The sequence below is a fragment of the Sprattus sprattus genome (assembly GCF_963457725.1).
Source record: "Sprattus sprattus genome assembly, chromosome: 6".
NCBI classification, from domain to species: Eukaryota; Metazoa; Chordata; class Actinopteri; order Clupeiformes; family Clupeidae; genus Sprattus; species Sprattus sprattus.
Genome location: NC_137925.1, coordinates 26,505,242 through 26,523,493, shown reverse-complemented (window position 1 = coordinate 26,523,493; position 18,252 = coordinate 26,505,242). Strand labels below are relative to the sequence as shown.

At 44.9% G+C, this 18,252-nt stretch overlaps 1 protein-coding gene across 2 annotated transcripts in view; it reads right to left on the bottom strand.

Annotated features, from left to right (window-relative positions):
• Positions 1-2,442: 2,442 nt before the first annotated feature.
• Positions 2,443-18,252, bottom strand: part of tsc22d3 (TSC22 domain family, member 3) — a 30,211-nt gene continuing 14,401 nt past the window's right edge. The window contains exons 1-3 of one of the 2 annotated variants that reach the window (XM_080840481.1): positions 5,050-5,334; positions 4,384-4,435; positions 2,443-4,079 (exon numbers count right to left, since the gene is read on the bottom strand). In XM_080840481.1, coding sequence (XP_080696607.1) covers positions 3,828-4,079; positions 4,384-4,435; positions 5,050-5,171 — 426 coding nt within the window. In that variant the 5' untranslated portion in view covers positions 5,172-5,334 and the 3' untranslated portion in view covers positions 2,443-3,827. Of the gene's footprint in view, positions 4,080-4,383; positions 4,436-5,049; positions 5,335-18,252 lie in introns of those variants that run through there. The other variant, XM_080840480.1, reaches the window with a different exon arrangement.

The following is an 18,252-nucleotide window of genomic DNA, read 5'->3' as shown; positions in this document are numbered from 1 at the left end:
TTGTCTGTAGCTACACACACCACAGTGGAGTGCCGATCGGCCTGCCACCCTGTGTGGCCATCCAGCATAAAACCACCAAACTACTCTCCTTGATCCTACTGCGAGAGAAATTTGCTTGAAATCTGTCCAAGTTGCTCACAATGCATTTCTGGATATTTTCCATCCAGCTCTTGTGAAACCATAAGACAATACTACTGGGAGGTGCCCTTGGCCAGAATGATGCAGGACGATACTCATAGCTGATATCCAAGTGTGTCATCTGGGGGATCTCATTTTAAACTGTTACTCATACCTCAGCAAGTTGTTTATCACCTCCCAAATAGCTTTTCTCTGAATAATGAAAGCGATCCTTCCTGATGAAAACACCTTTCTCGTTCCTGTTTTTTTTTTTTTTTTTTTTACATCATTGTGTCTGGACAGGATGCACCTGATCAGAGAGCTCCTGGTGACACAGGCAGCCATGCTGTTACACACAATGACTTTCCATTATGGAGGCACGGGAAAAAAATAGACTTGTTTTTAGAAATAACATTGTAGGGGTGGTGCATGGCACAAACATCCTCCTTCGTAATGTTGTGTTTATGTGAGATGTGGAGGGGACAAACACGGCCCGTGGGGGTGCATGAAATCCCTTTTGAGTCTTAAGTGTCTCCTTGCATGCAAGCCCAACCACACTCCGGCTAGGCTTGATATCTGAAACCCGCCTACGACTCCTCCAGTTGAAACAGATGTTGCGGCGTTGCATAACAGCCCAAGTCCTGCAGCTGTCTCTCCCTACAGCCCACGGGGAGCAGCAGCACAGGAAGTCATATTCCTAGCCCTAGTCCACATATTCACTCGTGCTTCCTTTGGTCAAGTTCTTGCAATACTAGAAGTGTTTGAACTAGTCATGTGACATGTCTCTCTAAACAGGGTGGCATTCCAGAAAGCAGCCTCACGTGGTCGGTTTTTTACTACAGTAAATCCTATAATATGTAGGCCAAGGCATGCATTGGATGACCGATTCACTGTATGTACTGTATGTCTGTTAGCCCAATTAGCCTACTTTTAACATGCCTGAAGCCCCAAAGGTATTTGAAATGACACTGGTCATCCCTCTAACTACTACAGTATTGCTGTACATTGCATTCAAGAAAGGCCATACAGACCTACTTTATATGGCAGGGAAATACCTTCTATTTGCAAAACCTTCTATTTGCGCGTCAGCATTGTATCCCTGTAATCAGGCAGTATGAAATACACTCAATAGCAAAGCACTGAACTAACTCATATTAAATACACTCAATAGCAAAGCACTGAACTAACTCATATTAAATACACTCAATAGCAAAGCACTGAACTAACTCATATTAAATACACTCAATAGTAAAGCTTTGATAGCACGGCACTGAACTAACTCAAGTAGATACATTGAAAAGCACAACACCAAACTCTCAACTAAACGTAAAGATTGGAAAAGGTAATGGCTTCATGATGTCAAACCCTATCCCTGGTGCTTTTTGTGAGGTAGACCACATTCACAGGCTGATCCTCAAATGCATAAAAAAACATTGCACAAGCACTGAGCATGGTGGGAAAAGGGGATAGGGGAGGAAAATAACAACAAGGCTAGACAAACCACAAGGAGTGACCAGATACTCTGTTTACTCGCACTACCTAACATGGCGCACTGGTGCTGCTGACTTAGGTTTTCCCGTCTCACTCAAGGGTGTGGGTAGGAAACCCAGGGCGGCTCAGATTTCAAGCTGGCCGCCACAGCATGGAGAGAGCCGTCGTCTCGAAAGAAAGCTCTCATGCCGTTGAGCCTATTCACTTCACCACAACCCGTTGCCAGGCGCTGGGAAAACTGACTTTCTTACCGAGCTCTGACAGCAGACTTACACCCGAAGGACAGGGATATGAATAGAAATTGGGGAGTGCTGGGGAACTGATCTTAGGTACAAAGCCCCATGGGACCTGAGAAGAAACACGAATCACCTATCATCATTCAAGGAGCTCACATTCTGAGAATGGTGTGCATGTCACAGCAAGCTTATCTGGAATGTTCTCAGAACTCACACTTCCACCAATAATTGAATAGCTGGATGGACAACGGACTAAACATATCATAACGACGCAGCAGGCTAAGATCAGGAGGAACAATGGAGGAACCTATATATGTTCCAGTGATCCAACACTAAACCTTTTAACACTACTGGCAATCTACTGAGACAGGCCTTCTTGACTATAATTATGCTTAAAAATAATTATCTTTAAAAGTTACCAGACGACTGCAAAGCCCTGGGTCAGCTAAAGGTAGTCTTGTTAAGTCACTACTTTGACTAGCTCAGACAATACTTAGTTCCAATGAATGAATGATCCAACAAGTCTAGTGAACAACACCAAGAGAGGATGAACTAGTGTAAACATAAGTCTAGTAAATAACACCAAGAGAGGATGAACTAGTGTAAACATAAGGTTTATTGCAGTGTGCATTTTGTATCCATACATAATTGTTAACACCCATCCCCCCACTGGACACAATAGTGCAACAAAACCCAACGTTTTTTTTCTATTTTTTCACAAACTACGGCTGACAAACTTCTCCCTGTGAAAGTAACACATGGTCCTGGTTGGCTTGTGAGTATGAGGCAAGTCTTTGGTAGTTAGAAAACGCAAGATCCATTCGGAAAAAACATGGTTTTCACGCAACCTATACACTCGTTTACACATGCGCTCACACACCAACGCACATACATACATACAAACATACACACACCTCGTGCCAGGAACATGTTGGCATGTAGTCAATAGAACACAAATGTCTGGCAAGTCCTTGTGGGAGTGCATTTTCAGCAACAGCCATCAGCTGTTAAGCTCAAACTCTGCAATTTTCAAATAAACACTTCTCTTTACACAAAATGCACTAATTTACAGAATTAAGCAAATGTATACAGATTTTCTATCTCCATTGAATCATATCTTTACATCAATTATTAATGATAAAGTGAATTTTGTTCAGTTTCATCAAAAAAACAAAACAAAACAATGCAGTATTTTCCCCCATAAGCAGCAAGCCCCAACTGCACAGAATACAAGCAAATGTTTGCGAACGGTTATGATGATAAAAACGAACGGCTGAGTGAGGCACTGATTGGAAAAGTGCTCCTGCTTGACGCTCTCAAGTCCTCATCAACAGCATCTCATGTCCTTGATTTGAGTTACAAACCGGTCATTCAAGGTGTGAAGGATGTGGGGAGGCAGTCTGAAAACTCCCCCAAAACTTGCTTGCATCAGGACCGGACACAGACCTCCGCGTGGGGCTCTGGAGAGGCGGGAGGGACATCTCTGGAGGGTTCCGTGTCCGTGTTCCGTGTGACTTGGCAAGGGCCATGGACGGTGTCACAGTGGCATCCGCAGGCACAGATCTCTGGATCACTGGGCCAGCCCTGTCACACACACACACCCCCTCTGCTCGTCTTCATCAGAGCGAGGGAGAAAGGCAAAGCTGGGCATCCCTCCCCCCACACACACACACACACACACACACACAAACCTCCTTCAGAGGGTAGCAAAAATGGGGAGGGAGGAGGTGTGGGGGGGTGTCTCTGGATGTCCCAATGTAACCATAGGCATCTAGAGAACTCGCTCTGTTGTCTGCCTTAGTCCGATAAGATTGTCGGATATTACAGAGCAGGTTATGCCGACTGGAACGTGGTCTCTTTATACTTTCGTGTCAGGTTTCATCTGTGTAACCATCTTCATGTTGAAGTGAAGTTGCAGGACCATACAACTGGAGGTCCATTTCAGATGAGGCAGTGGCTTAGCCCGCCCCTAGACCGAGCCACCTACACAGCAGAGCCAGTGATGTATTGGGCCATGGGCTCTGGGTGAGTCCCCTCCTGGAGGTCCAGGGGAGGGAGGGCGTCCGTGGGCAGCCGCGACTGGAACTTCTCCAGCTGCTCTGGGCTGGCCAGGTTCTTCAGTAGGCTGTTCTCACGCTCGAGCTGGTTGTTCTTCTCTGCCAGCTCTTTTATCTGCTCTTTGAGGATCTCCACCTCCTCACGAACAGCATACATCAAGTGGTTCTTCACAAGATCCTAAAGAGACATGCAAAGAACAGTGGTTACATTTCGATGAACTCCAGGCCATGTGTTTTCAGTGGCTGCCAATGTCACTTCTGCCAGTACACGTGATACAACGTTCTTCTTAGCTATGCATGTTGACACTGCATGTCTGCAGCATGACTCTGTCTACTGTATACTATGGCATATATCACTTACAAACACGAGTTTGCCCATTGGAGCCACAAGCAGGGCGGATAGCAAAAAACTTTGAGCAAACAAAGTCAACTTGAATACGTTGTGTTTGACAAATTCTGCAGAGAAGTGAGTAGAGGCTTACCATTGCTTGTTCAATCTTGTTGTCTATTGCCACAACGCTAGCACCTGAGGCACTGTAAGAAAAAAGAACAAGAACACATTAGTCTCTCCATCACATTAGTTTAAACAGGGTTAATGCTTTCTGGCATTCAATGCCTGAATACAAAAACTGAGACACAGAGGACCTATACGGATTAATAATAAACCCAAACGACCCTTTGCATGCCATGGAAGTCTATTTGCATCTGTATGCCATTGTGATCTTAGTTCATAACACTGCCATGTCATCACATATTATTACTGATTGGTAGGGTAACGAATACCTGCAACACATTATCGCAGAGGACCTGTAACGGTTATCAAGATTTAAAGGATAATTTAGTACGTAACAGCGATCTACTTGATAAGCGGTTGAGGTAGATAGCCCACTGTGTACTTAGCTCACTTAGCTAACGATAGCTATGTGAACTACCAAGACGAACAATGAAAAACAAACAGTTAATTTCTAGTTTTAAAAAATCCATTCAGCGTTAATCCTAAACTTTTGAATAAAAAAGCATTACGCTGTCGTGTAGCACCGCCTTACATGCATTAAAGTACGGTCCGTTTAACAAAACAAATAATAATTTACAAAATTTCTCTCAGATTTCACCAACGTAAGATTGTATAAACAAGCCCATTTGTTTACCTGTTGTCAAGTTTGACAGATACAACATCTCCCCCCAATAACGAGGAAAAGAAGGAAATCGAAAAGTTATGTAGCTGGTACACCGCCACTTCCATTGGTGTTTTGAGCATCTCCGTACTCATATTCAGGACAAGACCCGTTTGAATAATACTTCTCGCCACGTTTGCGATTAAATGTAGTCTCTGTAGATAAAAAAATGTATATTGTTTTCGTACTACAAAGCGATTAAGGCAGCTAGAAGTAGTAGTATCTAGTGGTTAGAGCCTACGATACGGTTTCAATGAAACGCAGTCAGAGAATGGTTCTATTTCGGCTGCCGTGAGGGTAATATAATAAGCTGTGCCCTGACGTCACATGACGCCTGCATATTTTATGTTAATGAGACTGCTGGCCTACATGTTCCACCTGCCCCCTCCCTGAACTCGAGGAGAGCTCTAAGCTTAAATTGACCCGGCATGGCCAACCAAAACACACACAAACTTACACCATAAATATGAATAAACAAACAAAACAACATTTAATTGAATTGCATTTGTGTGTTATTTTTATACTATCGAATCGCATAACGCAGTTATGTCATTCACACAGTGTCATTCATTTACAATTAAATATCTACTGTCAATTCTTACAAGTAGGCTATGCTATGCAAATAAGTCCTTTTTTCTACTTCCTCGACCTACTTGCCACAAATGTTACCCTGCTCTTAACCTACTTATTTTGTTTGTTTGCAATGGTTTATAATATTAAAATGGGCAACTTTTCAAACCTGCAAAAAAATAACTACTTATGTTAGTTTCCTGAAAATGTGGAAATGTACCAGAGAAATAAAAACATGAAATCAATGCAAATTGTATACAATGTATTCCATTGAAATGTGTGGGAATATTCGTGGGTATTTTTCCATTCACCTTTTCCCAGTATTTTTCCTTTTCTTTATCACACATATGTCGGCCTCTAGTGGCGAACCGCCATATTGCAGGGAATACCACTTTGCCCTGACATGTTCTTGGTAAACAAAGAAGACTTTGGTGGGCTTATGGTCTGTCATACAGATGAGGAATGTTAAAATGTTGTCAGGGAGTAGATTAAATAAGAGATAGATGAAATGGTCAGGTAGCAATCAGGTCAGGTAGCAATCTATCGATGTGTAACTTCACTAGGGAATAGGGTAGAATTGCACATGCAATGCACATTCCTTCATCTTATCTTCATAAATCATTGAGTCATTCTAAATACAGTACACATTGTAAGTCCAATGATGAATAGGGACAGCTTAAATATTTTGAAATCACAAGTGCTCTTAGCCTAGAGTCTGTCCACACAGGTCTTCAGAAGTTATCAATACTCCCGTCTTCATGAGTGGTGTATTGATAAGTGAAACACAATGTGACTAACTTCACTAATCCAATCAGCCAATGCAAACATAACATGATGTACTCTTCATGAAATACTGCAACACGTGGTTGTAGAGATTTAGCAATACTACGTGTGATCAGAACTTCCTGTGAATGTAAAAGCAGCCCCCAATATACTGGATATGCTAGATGTATGTGACTGATTTTTACAAGGGGTTGCTATTATTAAACTGTCTCTACTTCTTAGAAGGGACATGTATAAATGGGTTCGGCCTCTCGTCAAATGGCCTCTCTTTTGTTCCATAACAACCTCATGTTTTATTTACTAAAGCTCAGTTAAAAGAAGGGTGAAAGGTGAAGTCACTCTCATTGAGGGTATCAAGATGTCAACAAGCAGAAGCAGAGGCTAAAGGTTGCTACCCTTGTGAGGCTCTTTATGATGGAAATGTGATTTGCCTGTTAAGAGGCCATTCGTGTTAGAGGAGGGTCGCAAGTTAAATTAGCATGATAGAATGGTTAAGGAAGGTGATCATAGATACAAAACAAGTTTATCAATGTGGTAACTCACTCTTAAGGTCCATTGAAGCCGTCTATTGTAGTTGTTGTTTTATTTGTAATTGTCAGGGAGCAAGTCAAATAGCTAGACTAAGGAATTTGAATGAAGGTATGCTCTCTATCTCACTATCTATCCCATGGCTTCAGTGAGAGATGTTTGTCAATATCCTGTGGAAGCACAAACAATGGCTCCCGCCTATCTTGCTTTCCTGATTCAGCTCTTTAAAAAAATCAATATTACTTTGAACCGACACATCCCACTAAATGAAGAGCAGCCCTCTTGCAACTGTTTCATTACAGTCAGAATGAGTGACAATTTCACTCCTCAAAAAGAGGAAGAATTAATTACAAAAGCCCCTCTGGTGGAACAATTTGTGAGGCAGGGCTCTAAGTTGATCTCCACTAACAAGATTTAGCAGAAAGGCATTGAACAGGCATTAGTGTCAATAGAACCTGTCACTTTTCATCACATGCGGGTTGGGAGGCTGCCAGATTCAATTGGAGGACGTTAACGTAGGAGAGGAGAGGGCTGGGGCTTTCATCTGCTCCCCTGCCTTGTAAACACCTATTGAGTTCTACCTGGACTAATTGGCATTGCTTGGTCACATTCCTGCTCTCTATAGATTAATAGCCGCACAGAGGTGGAGGACATACGGTAGGACACGATATCCATGATTACCAGTGAACACTTAACCTGGCTTCAAACAATTTGCTCAGCCACAAATCATCAGTAATGAATAACATGCCAGTGTGAGACTGAAGTGCAGTGAGGATGACAGTGCTGCTCTCCGCGTCTATACTTCAGACAACATTCTTTTTCCACCGTCCAGAGATAGCCGTCTGTGGCCATGACGGAGGTTTCCATAATACTGACAAACAGAATGAACTAGTCACAACTTACGCTGCTTCTTAAGGCTGGCCATGTACTGGAGTTTAGAGATAGGGTGTATTGGCTAAATAGAACCCTAGAGGGACAGTGTAAATAAAGGCTCTCATGCCTCTTTTGGCTAAGAAATAAGGTTTTAGATGGGGTTTTTATTTTGCCTTGTTGTTTTGCACGTATTATATTTTCCCCACAATCCAAGTCTGAAACATGAACGGAAGCATTTAGCTGTGAGATCAACAGAGACAGGAGGGGCACAATGAGACAGTGACAGTGAGACACAATGAGACAGTGACAGGGAGACACAATGAGACAATGACAGTGAAACACAGTGCCACTCTGAACCTCTCTCCGGATCATGGAGACAAGTGGAGATGTCTCCAACACAATGACTTGGACAAACATCACCTTGTGGTCGAAACTATTTTGTTTTGGTCAACCGTTAAAGCGCAGGTACACTATCAAAACATCTCCCCAGTCCCAGTTGTCCCATATGAATGATTCAGTGGTACTGGTTTATATATAACATAGAACATTTACATTTTTAATGTTAATCACAAAATGCTTGGGCTCTGTATTATTATTTTTTTTACATTGAATTTCTCTTTATGTCCTGTCCATGTGATAATATGAATTAAACAACATTCACTTTCTTTTCTGTCTAGTTTTACCTCTCTGAAATTGGTTCATTATATGTTCAAATACTGTAACTAATCAAATGCAATTTTACAATTATTTTTTAACATAATCCATGCATTGATGGCTATCTAAGTTAATGATAAACCATCGCAAAAGAAAGTCACCATTTTGTAGAATGTGCCCCAACCATATAATTTCCTCTTACACCTAAACGTGTTTGCCCAGTCATCAGTAGCTAAACTGCTACTGATTTTCTCGCCCTACACACCAATCCATCACCTCCAGCTGTCATTGCTAATGACACGCTATGAAGAATTGAGCGCAGTCTCACTTACCGCCGATCTCTCCTCTTGAAGAGGCTAGGTGAGTACGGGGGTGGGTAGCTCATGGCTCTCGCTGTGGATTCAATGGTGGGTAATGTGAGAACTGGGGTAGCTGGCCACCAAGCACCCCAAGTGTGAGTAAGGGCGGGGAGGTCAGTTGAACTGTGAACTATGACACTCTCTCTCTCTTTCTCTCTCTCTCGCTATATCTCTCCCTCTTTCTCTTTCTCTCTATCTCTTTCTCTATCTCTCTTTCTCTCTCTCTCTCTCTCTCTCTCTCCCTCTTTCTCTTTCTCTCTCTCTCTCTCTCTCTCTCTCTTTCTCTCTATCTCTATCTCTCGCTCTCTCTTTCTCTATCTCTTTCTCCCTGGCACAGAATGGCACTTGCATCACTGAATCACTAAATTAAAAAAAATGTCAGCAATAGAGACTGCTGTGAAATGGAGTAATAAACCCTATTTGTTGTCATGATGTAACAATAAATCTCCCTCATAAATGGTTGTTATTGCAATGTGTGAGGCAAGGCATGGGCATTGTTGATGTCCTTTGTGTGACTGTCAGGAATGTGTCCAGCACACCCAGTTTGAATGTTCTTGCTCTTTAACGGAGCTATCGCCGTGCCTATCTCAAAGATCCCATAAATCATCTCTTTCTATCATGCTGAGGTTAGTCTATCATTACGGCTGTGCATGTTACATCACCCACCTAAACAATGGCATCAAATGTCAAGTTTACACAAAAGTACACAAAATGAAATCATCTGTGTGGAGAGAATTTGTGTTATATGCTTTTAACTTGCAGAGTGTATGAAATTACATAACAGAGAGGTTATGAGTGGGCCATATAATTCCCAAATTATTTACAATCTTTTCCAGTGTTTTAAATATGAGTGACCAGTTTGGATATGTCAAGAGATTACTCAAAACTATTACACTAATAGTATGTGTTTATAAAAACCTGTGTAGGATTTTAATCTAAATTAAATCACTTTGATTCACCTCGACTAAAAAAAATACTTGGTTTAAACGGAATCCAAACTTCAAGAAAAATCTATCGTTACTCAGTCCTGCATGGGTTTTTGACACGGCACTGCCATGTGCCCAGTGCAAACCTTTCAAACTCCTCACTAACACTGCTAGAGTGGATTGCCAGGCAGCCAGCCACACTTATCTCTCACTGTTGTCATGGATACATGGTTTTATGGAGATTCAGAAAGGCATCTATCTCCAGCTCTGCCCTTAGATGTGCTGTAAAGGTCACGCATACATAGACATGAGAATAAGGAGGGTGAGAAAGAAAGTGTCGGTGGAAGCTGAGGAGGTGATAAAAGCGCGCTGCACATTGCTAATGCATGTTCGTCTTGCGTGTCGGGCGGGTTAACGACGGCGTGCATTGTCATGAACGAAATGGGCTGAGAAAAACAGGCTCATTATTCCGCCTCGGCGCCCACGCCACGGCTTTCATGGAGTTCCACGGTTGCCCAAGCAAATATGACTGTGCGCACCAATCACGCCGCCGCCACTGCTTCTGCTATCTGATGGCACCAGGGAGATACTTATGTAAGGGGCTCTATTTGAATAGTTACAAAACGGCCGTTATTTTGCCAGGTGTGTGTTTTTTATGTGTGTGTCCACAAGGCTCCAGGAGTGGCCCCTCTGCTTGCGGAGCCCGGCCCTGGTACTCAGACAACAGCCAGCAACACCCAACTGTAAGTTCTCTTGCTGGCTGGCTCCTTCCCAACGCCAGGCTGGAGCAGAGAATCAGGCCCCCAGCTTACACAACTAACCCACTTTCTATAGCATGCACCACGGGCTCAGGAGGACTGAGAACATTCTGTGCATTGCCACGCATTAGTTATGCTCCAGAGAGCCTCAATCCACCCCGGCCAAATGAAGCATAAGCCACAATGTACCGTTCCAGTAGGAGCGGGAACAAGCTGAAAAATCAACTTCTCACACTGAGATGTCTGATTCATACTGTATACGAATCCTTAATTATAATGTTTTATTATGACAGTATTGAGTTTTTCTCAGAGAGCCTGTATTTATTCAAATCTTTAACAGGCTGCCGAGAGCATTTTGTCAAATGTTAAATTACGGCTCAGTGGCTCTATTTTAAACATTTGTTTGACTTTTGTGTTGCTAGAAAAGAGTCTCAGTGTGGATTCCTGGTATTTCCCTCGGGTTCCCCAAAAACACTAGCCTCCTCTTCCATGTGTTCCCATTTTCTCACCCTCTTCAGAACCATGATGTTACAGGAGGCCACCCCACCTGTCAAAGCAACACCAGTGAGCTCTTCCGCGCATGAACGCCTGCCCTTGTTTGCACTTAAAACACTTCTGAGGTTTACACGCCGTTTTAAATGGTCCGGGGCGGCACAAGATCTGGCGGTCTTTTCGGCGGGATGTGAGTGGAGATCTGTGCAATGTCAACCTTCTGCTCTTGGGTTCACTGACCAAGATGGCTCATTTGCTTCTTCTGTCAGAGCTGAAAGGATGCAGAACATTCAGCTGAAGCCCACGCAGGGGTACACAGCAGGGCCCTCCGGCCTCCTTCTTATCGCACTGACTGAGCCTGGATTAGCTCTGTTGTTACGTTGGCCTGTGTCAATGTTTAGGTTTGCTGCAGAGGACAAATTGTACGCAAAAATATTCCGTAATTGAGCGTTTTGTACATTCGACAGGGAAAACGCCACCTAATGGCCCGCAGATGACTGTAACACGCGAAGTGTCTATCCATCATCTTTCGGCCAGGAGCATGACATTAGACTCTCCTGGAGGAAGCACGCTTTGTGGGGGATTCAGTTACGGAACACTAGACCCAGAAGAAGCGTTTGCAAGGTCAAAGCCATACATTTTCCATGCCTCCTCCAAATAAGGGAATGCAGCTTTGGGGGAGGCTGCATTCAGTCCAGGAACAAGATGTGCTGCTCCCAGCTGAAAGGTGTATGTGTACTGCACGTACCGCCCAACCCCCACCCACTCCATTCTGCTCTCACATCAGGAAAAATGTGGCATCAAACAGACGGGGACTTCTCTGTCTCGCTCAATCGCACGCGCGTCACCCTTCTTCCTGTTCACATTGCCCTGGCTCTTTCCTTCCCCTCTGCCGACTCACACACACCCCTGCTCCATCTCAGCTCACACACACCCCTGCTCCATCTCAGCTCACACACACCCCTGCTCCATCTCAGCTCACACACACCCCTGCTCCATCTCAGCTCACACACACCCCTGCTCCATCTCAGCTCACACACACCCCTGCTCCATCTCAGCTCACACACACCCCTGCTCCATCTCAGCTCACACACACCCCTGCTCTTTCTCAGCTCACACACACCCCTGCTCCATCACGGCTCACACACACCCCTGCTCCATCTCAGCTCACACACACCCCTGCTCCATCTCAGCTCACACACACCCCTGCTCCATCTCAGCTCACACACACCCCTGCTCCATCTCAGCTCACACACACCCCTGCCCATCACTGTCTGAGCGCTGACACAGACATGGAAGTGCTGCCAGGGGAGACTCTGGGCATGGGGCAAACTGACCGCTGCGGCGGAGAAGCGCCCTTCACCTCCGGGTGAGCTGGCAGATAGAGGCTGTGGGAGGCAGAGGGCGTCTGTAGGCGTCAGCTGTCTTGTCAGCAAATGTGTGGAGCAATCCAATATCACCGCACGTACCAAACACAGACTCATCACCTTTTAACTGACCTCCCAACTCTCCTATAGGAATGTTTATCGACAGGGCTAAAGCCACGATGGGGGCCATGTCGGTTTCCTTGGGAGAGCACAGGGCTTCTCTCCAGCACAGCAGTTCATTTCAACCATTGAACTGGAGCCCAGCTACAAATGATCACAACAACCTTAGTAAATCAGATTAGTCTCCCTGTGCAGGCCTCGGCTGGGTGTGGGTCCAAATTGATTAAATCCTCAGCCATCCATTTGCAGCCTTAACAACGAGGTTCCCTGCCAGCGCAGGTTTTTTTTTGCTCTATAAAGTGTGGTAATCTAATGGCATTTGCGAGTTGCATGCTAAACATTGCCACATTTTTTTCATGAAACGGGATCAAGTGGCACACGGGAAGGAGAAGCTGAGGAACAGTCTGATGTGTGTATGTGTGTGAGTGTGTGTGTGTGTGTGTGTGTGTGTGTGTGTGAGTGTGTGTGTGTGTGTGTGTGTGTGTGTGTGTGTGTGTGTGTGTGTGGGTGTTTGTGTGTTGGTGTGTGTGCGTGCATTCGGCGTGCGTGCGTGTGTGTGTGTGTAATGTTACTGTAAAGCACATGAGAAACACTGAGACAGGCTCCAGATCTGTGAGCACAGTACAGCATGTACCTTCCGACTTAATCATTCCCTGCCGTGCCGGCACGAGGTCGGGTCGCTCCAGATGTGGCCGGGGCAGAGGTCAAGCCTCATGAGGAAAAAAAATCCCTAATTAATGATGTATTGTTTTCAGCTGAGCCCAGAACTGTCAGGGTAGGTTACTCCCGCGCGGCTGAACCATGGGCCGGTCTGATCGATGCCGTCAAGTTACACAACTGGCCGGTCTGCCAGAATGGGGGCACTCACAGCACAGTCCACCGAGAAGCTCGGCCTGTCTGTCTGCCTGTCTGCCTGTCTGTCTGTCTGTCTGTCTGTCTGTCTGTCTGTCTGTCTGTCTGTCTGTCTGTCTGTCTGTCTGTCCGTCTGCCTGCCTGTCTGCCTGTTTGCCTGCCTGTCTGTCTGTCTGTCTGTCTGTCTGTCTGTCTGTCTCTCTGCCTGCCTGTCTGTCTGTCTGTCTGTCTGTCTGTCTGTCTGCCTGGACGGCTGTCTGTCTGTCTGTCTGCTGTCTGACTGTCTGTCTGTCTGCCTGCCTGCCTGCCTGCCTGCCTGCCTGCCTGCCTGCCTGCCTGCCTGCCTGCCTGCCTGCCTGCCTCTCTGTCTGTCTGTCTGTCTCTCTGCCTGCCTGTCTGTCTGTCTGTCTGTCTGTCTGTCTGTCTGCCTGGACGGCTGTCTGTCTGTCTGTCTGCTGTCTGACTGTCTGTCTGTCTGCCTGCCTGCCTGCCTGCCTGCCTGCCTGCCTGCCTGCCTGCCTGCCTCTCTGTCTGTCTGTCTGTCTCTCTCTTTGTCTGTCTGTCTGTCGTGGTGGGGTTAAACAAGTCACCCAGTATACATCAAAGAAGCCTTTCCCTCCATTTTCCCAGCTTTTCCAACCTGGCCCATGAAACATGCAGGGCCCTTATACGACACACCTTATACTGGCACCTCCTCTCCTATCCTTATACGACACACCACACTGGCACCTCCTCTCCTATCCTTATACGACACACCACACTGGCACCTCCTCTCCTATCCTTATACGACACACCACACTGGCTTCCCTTTTCTCCTATCCTCCCCACCACAGAGTATGACCTCTGTCTTTTGATAAGTGTGTGTGGGGGGGGGGGGTTATTGTAATCATGATGACTTTGATATATTTAGTCTGAGTGCAGTGGTTGAATGACGCACGTTGATTAAAGGGGCTTCAGGAGGACACCCCATGGCGGCGTTGTGGAACATCACAGGGACCACACCTTCACTGACGTTAATGCTCCTGGGCAGGATGGCCAGGACGAGGGCTGTGGCTTGGCACGATCCGCGGGGTGGATGTGCCAGGAGCCAGTGGGATGTCGCGGTTCTGATGTCAGAGCGCACCGTGGCGCATCCGCTCTGACACAGACAACAGACGGGACCCGATCGGGCAGAGCCATCCAAGAACAAGAAGCCTGGCATCTCATGTTGCAAACCAGCCCATTAGTGTCAGGAGCGGTTGCATGACATTAACAGGCGTGGGAGCCACCGAGAGCTCCCACTTCAGCTGAGAACAACTTTTAATCTGCCTTCAAGGACAAACATGCGTTGAAAATGAGCTCGAAAAATAAACAGAAATAAATTGAAATTTAATATTTTTGTTTTGGTGTCTCGACAACCGCTGTGTAATTAATTCCTTAACTCTGACTCAGAGAGTGTGATAACCATAATTAGAAAGTGTGTGTGTGTGTGTGTGTGTGTGTGTGTGTGTGTGTGGTCGGGGGGGGGGGGGTTAGTTACCATGGTTTGTAGCATCTGAGACACAAATGTCGAGGATGTTTATTGTGTCAGTGCAGGCTGAGGGTAACTAAGGATATTGAATTTCATGTTGTGAGATTGCAAAATATGACTCATCAATAGCTGTTTGGGGATCTTTCATAATTGCCTTATTAAGTGCAGAAATGAAACAGGAAATTGAACTAGGAATCTCTGTTGAAATCATTTCAATCTGCAAATGTAAGTGTTCTTTGAGGCATGGAATAATAGTAATTTCAGGCCACAACAAAAGCAGCGTTAAAACACTAACAGGCTTATGCAACAAATGCCCTTACCATCCAGAGCACCAAATCAGATCTGGTTTTTAGAAGGGATCTACTTTCCACATGCAGCATGGTTGTCATGTTTGCATTTAGTCAGAACCAGCTGAGTTTAGTTTAAAAATATGTGTTTCATTGCTTAAGCTCCTAAATGGGTTTACTCATTGTATTCTATAATTGTTATTTAGGATCCTGTAAATTAAAGGAAGAATTGTGATAATTATGAAGACTATTGTGATAAATATGTTGACATGTTCTACATGCAGTAATATTACTTATTGTACCTACTTCAGTGGATTTGACATGCCATTAGAGTCTAGCGTAGAAACTGGAAACAGACACAGGACCTTTAATATTTTGTAATGTGAAAGGTGCAGTCCACGACACTAATTCCATACACTCTTTCTCAAATTCAACTAATTGCTGCTCGTGGTCCTTTAGCCTTTTGATTGTCCTGAGTTGTTCAGTTGTTTCAAACGCAGCAAAGTTTAGTCTGAGTAAGTGGTAGACCTCCTAATAGAAGATTCTCTATGGGTTTGTTTGGCTAGGAGAATGGCAGGTCTGTGACTAAACCACGTTCTTGGAACTGCCCTCTGGCTCTGGGAATATAGGAAACATATGGAGCTAGGGCAGAGACTTTAAGTTTGGCGTTGATCAAATAAATAAATAAACTGAAAAAATAGAACCTTGGCATTGTAACACTTCAACAGTTCAAATTAACTTTGGGCACTAAAAAAGTTTTTTGTTTATTCGGATGTGCTTTTTCAATGACAAGTCAGCCTTTTTCAGTGCAGGTCTTTTTCCGATATCAGTACTTTTCAATGTCAGCTTACTGTCTGTGTTTGGCTTGGAAGGGGAGGAGTTTGATAGGAGGGACAACATAGTAGTCTGGGAAGTCCCGCCCCTCTTCTTCCGGCCAATTTGATTTTGCCTCTGAAGTGGGTCTGGCAAACTTTGGATAGCAGTTAATTTCAAGATTTCCAGGATCCTTGGAGCCAATCACAAACTGGCTTTTGGCTACCTGGCGTGCCATTGGCGGATTTAAACTAACCACGGCTACGTAGGCTATCAAAATCTACTGCACGGAGTGTTTTTAAACATTGGACATGGTGGCCGCCGAAGCACCGCAAAACTTCGAAACAGAAACTTGCCCTGGAACAATTCATACAGAAAAAATATGTGTTTGCTTTATTACCGATCGTTGTATCGTTGTATAGTATCGTTGGTCTGATTGGTTAAAGGCGTGTCCAATTACGTGAGTGAAGTGGACTGCTGTTGAGTAGTTTGCCAGACCAACTGAGCAAATGAAATGCAGTGAAGGGGCGGGGAATTCCCAGACAAACAACATAGTACATGATTTACATAAATCCAGTGGGTTACGCATCTCTTTACACTCTCTCTCTCTCTCTCTCTCTCTCTCTCTCTCTCTCCACGCTGAACTCCTCTGTCCTGAATGAACCTTAGGATTGAGAGGGAAGGAAAGAGAAAAGAAAGAAAGGTCTGGCACAGCTCTGCTGTCATGTGTGTGTGCATGCAAAACTCTGTGTTGCCATCAAATCTAGTCAACGTACTGTGCAGGGGAACAAAAACAAAAAGAACGGTTTTGTGTCTGAGTGAACTTCTCACAGAAGAATACGTGGAGGAATCTCAGGTATTGACGTCAGTGTCCACATGCAACCGTGAACCTCCGCAGGTGAATGGAAAAGTAGTGAGAGAGAGAGAGAGAGAGAGAGAGAGAGAGAGAGAGAGAGAGAGAGAGAGAGAGAATGTAAAAGATGATTCCGGCTGATCGACTGCCTTCAACCTGGCATGCATAACCAGCAGCCAGAGAGCTGTCACACTATCTGCCTCTCCGATCTCGAGGATTATTCAGCACTGAGAAGGTCGTTCCCAGAATGATGGCGATGGAGCCTTGGCCCGGTGCCACCATACAGCCCACTCGGCTGAGCAGGCACAGAGGGTCAGAGGAGGTAGAGTCTCGGCATTCCTGCAGCTCCACATACAGTCACTAACTATGGAATGTTTGGGTTACTGTGCAGTGCTCAGCAGGGAGCTGCCGCCAATTATGCTCAGTGCACATGAGGACACTGCCCATTCATGACTTCATCCACGATTTGACTTATACATGAGGGAGCAAAGAGTGCAAGATTTGGATTTAAGTCACACGGTTGTGGGGGGGGGGGATGGGGTCACACAAATGTTGGTTGTGTGTTTTATCCCTTATTTCTACTAGAACGCTTCATGCATTACATTCAACACAGTATGCATGACACAATCCATGTTTTTGTCGCTTAGCAATGATCATGTCTACATTTGAGTGAAAAGAACACTGAAAGTCACTTTCCTTCCTTTTTTCTTAAAGAAAAACAAATGCTGAGTTGGCCTTATTTAATCACTCATGGCTTCACCCTATTTACCCTCAGGACGTCCAAGTCTGAACCAAAACAAAATATTCACTCTCCTCAGTTTCAGGTAAGTAACATACATACCAGAGTGAAACTACAACTACCCTGGCCTGAGGGCAACCTAAAAAAAAAAAGAACAAAGAAACATTTGTCTGAGCACAGGACTTATGTAGGCTACTGGTATTACATAGCCATGGAAGGTGGAAGATGTGTAATGGACTCATGTTAAAGCACTGGCTTTGGTACCAAGCAGAGTCCTTTTCTCTGTCAAATCCTATTAGCAGAATTGTACTGCACACACTGTGCAGAGGGCCTCCATAATCTTTATGTCACTAATGCTAGTACAGTTTAACCGCAAGGAGAAAACACAGCTGGAGAGCCTGAAACCCAGGATTAAGGGAGTCCGCTTTGGACACAAACAAGACCTCCGTGGAGATTATCATGTGCTTGCAACCGGCTTGTGTACAGAGTGTCAAACTATTCCAAAACAAATGCTTTCCACTCTCCCAGCTACTTGGACCAAAGTTAGCGGTGGTGGAGGTAGGTAGTCAACACCCGGTGCATGTCACTTTCTTTCATACTCCGACGGCAGATTGGTAATGGAACTATCAAGCATGTGGTGCGCCGCTGTCTGCCAGCCTGGGCAATAATGAGGGTGTCATCGCCTTGAGTCT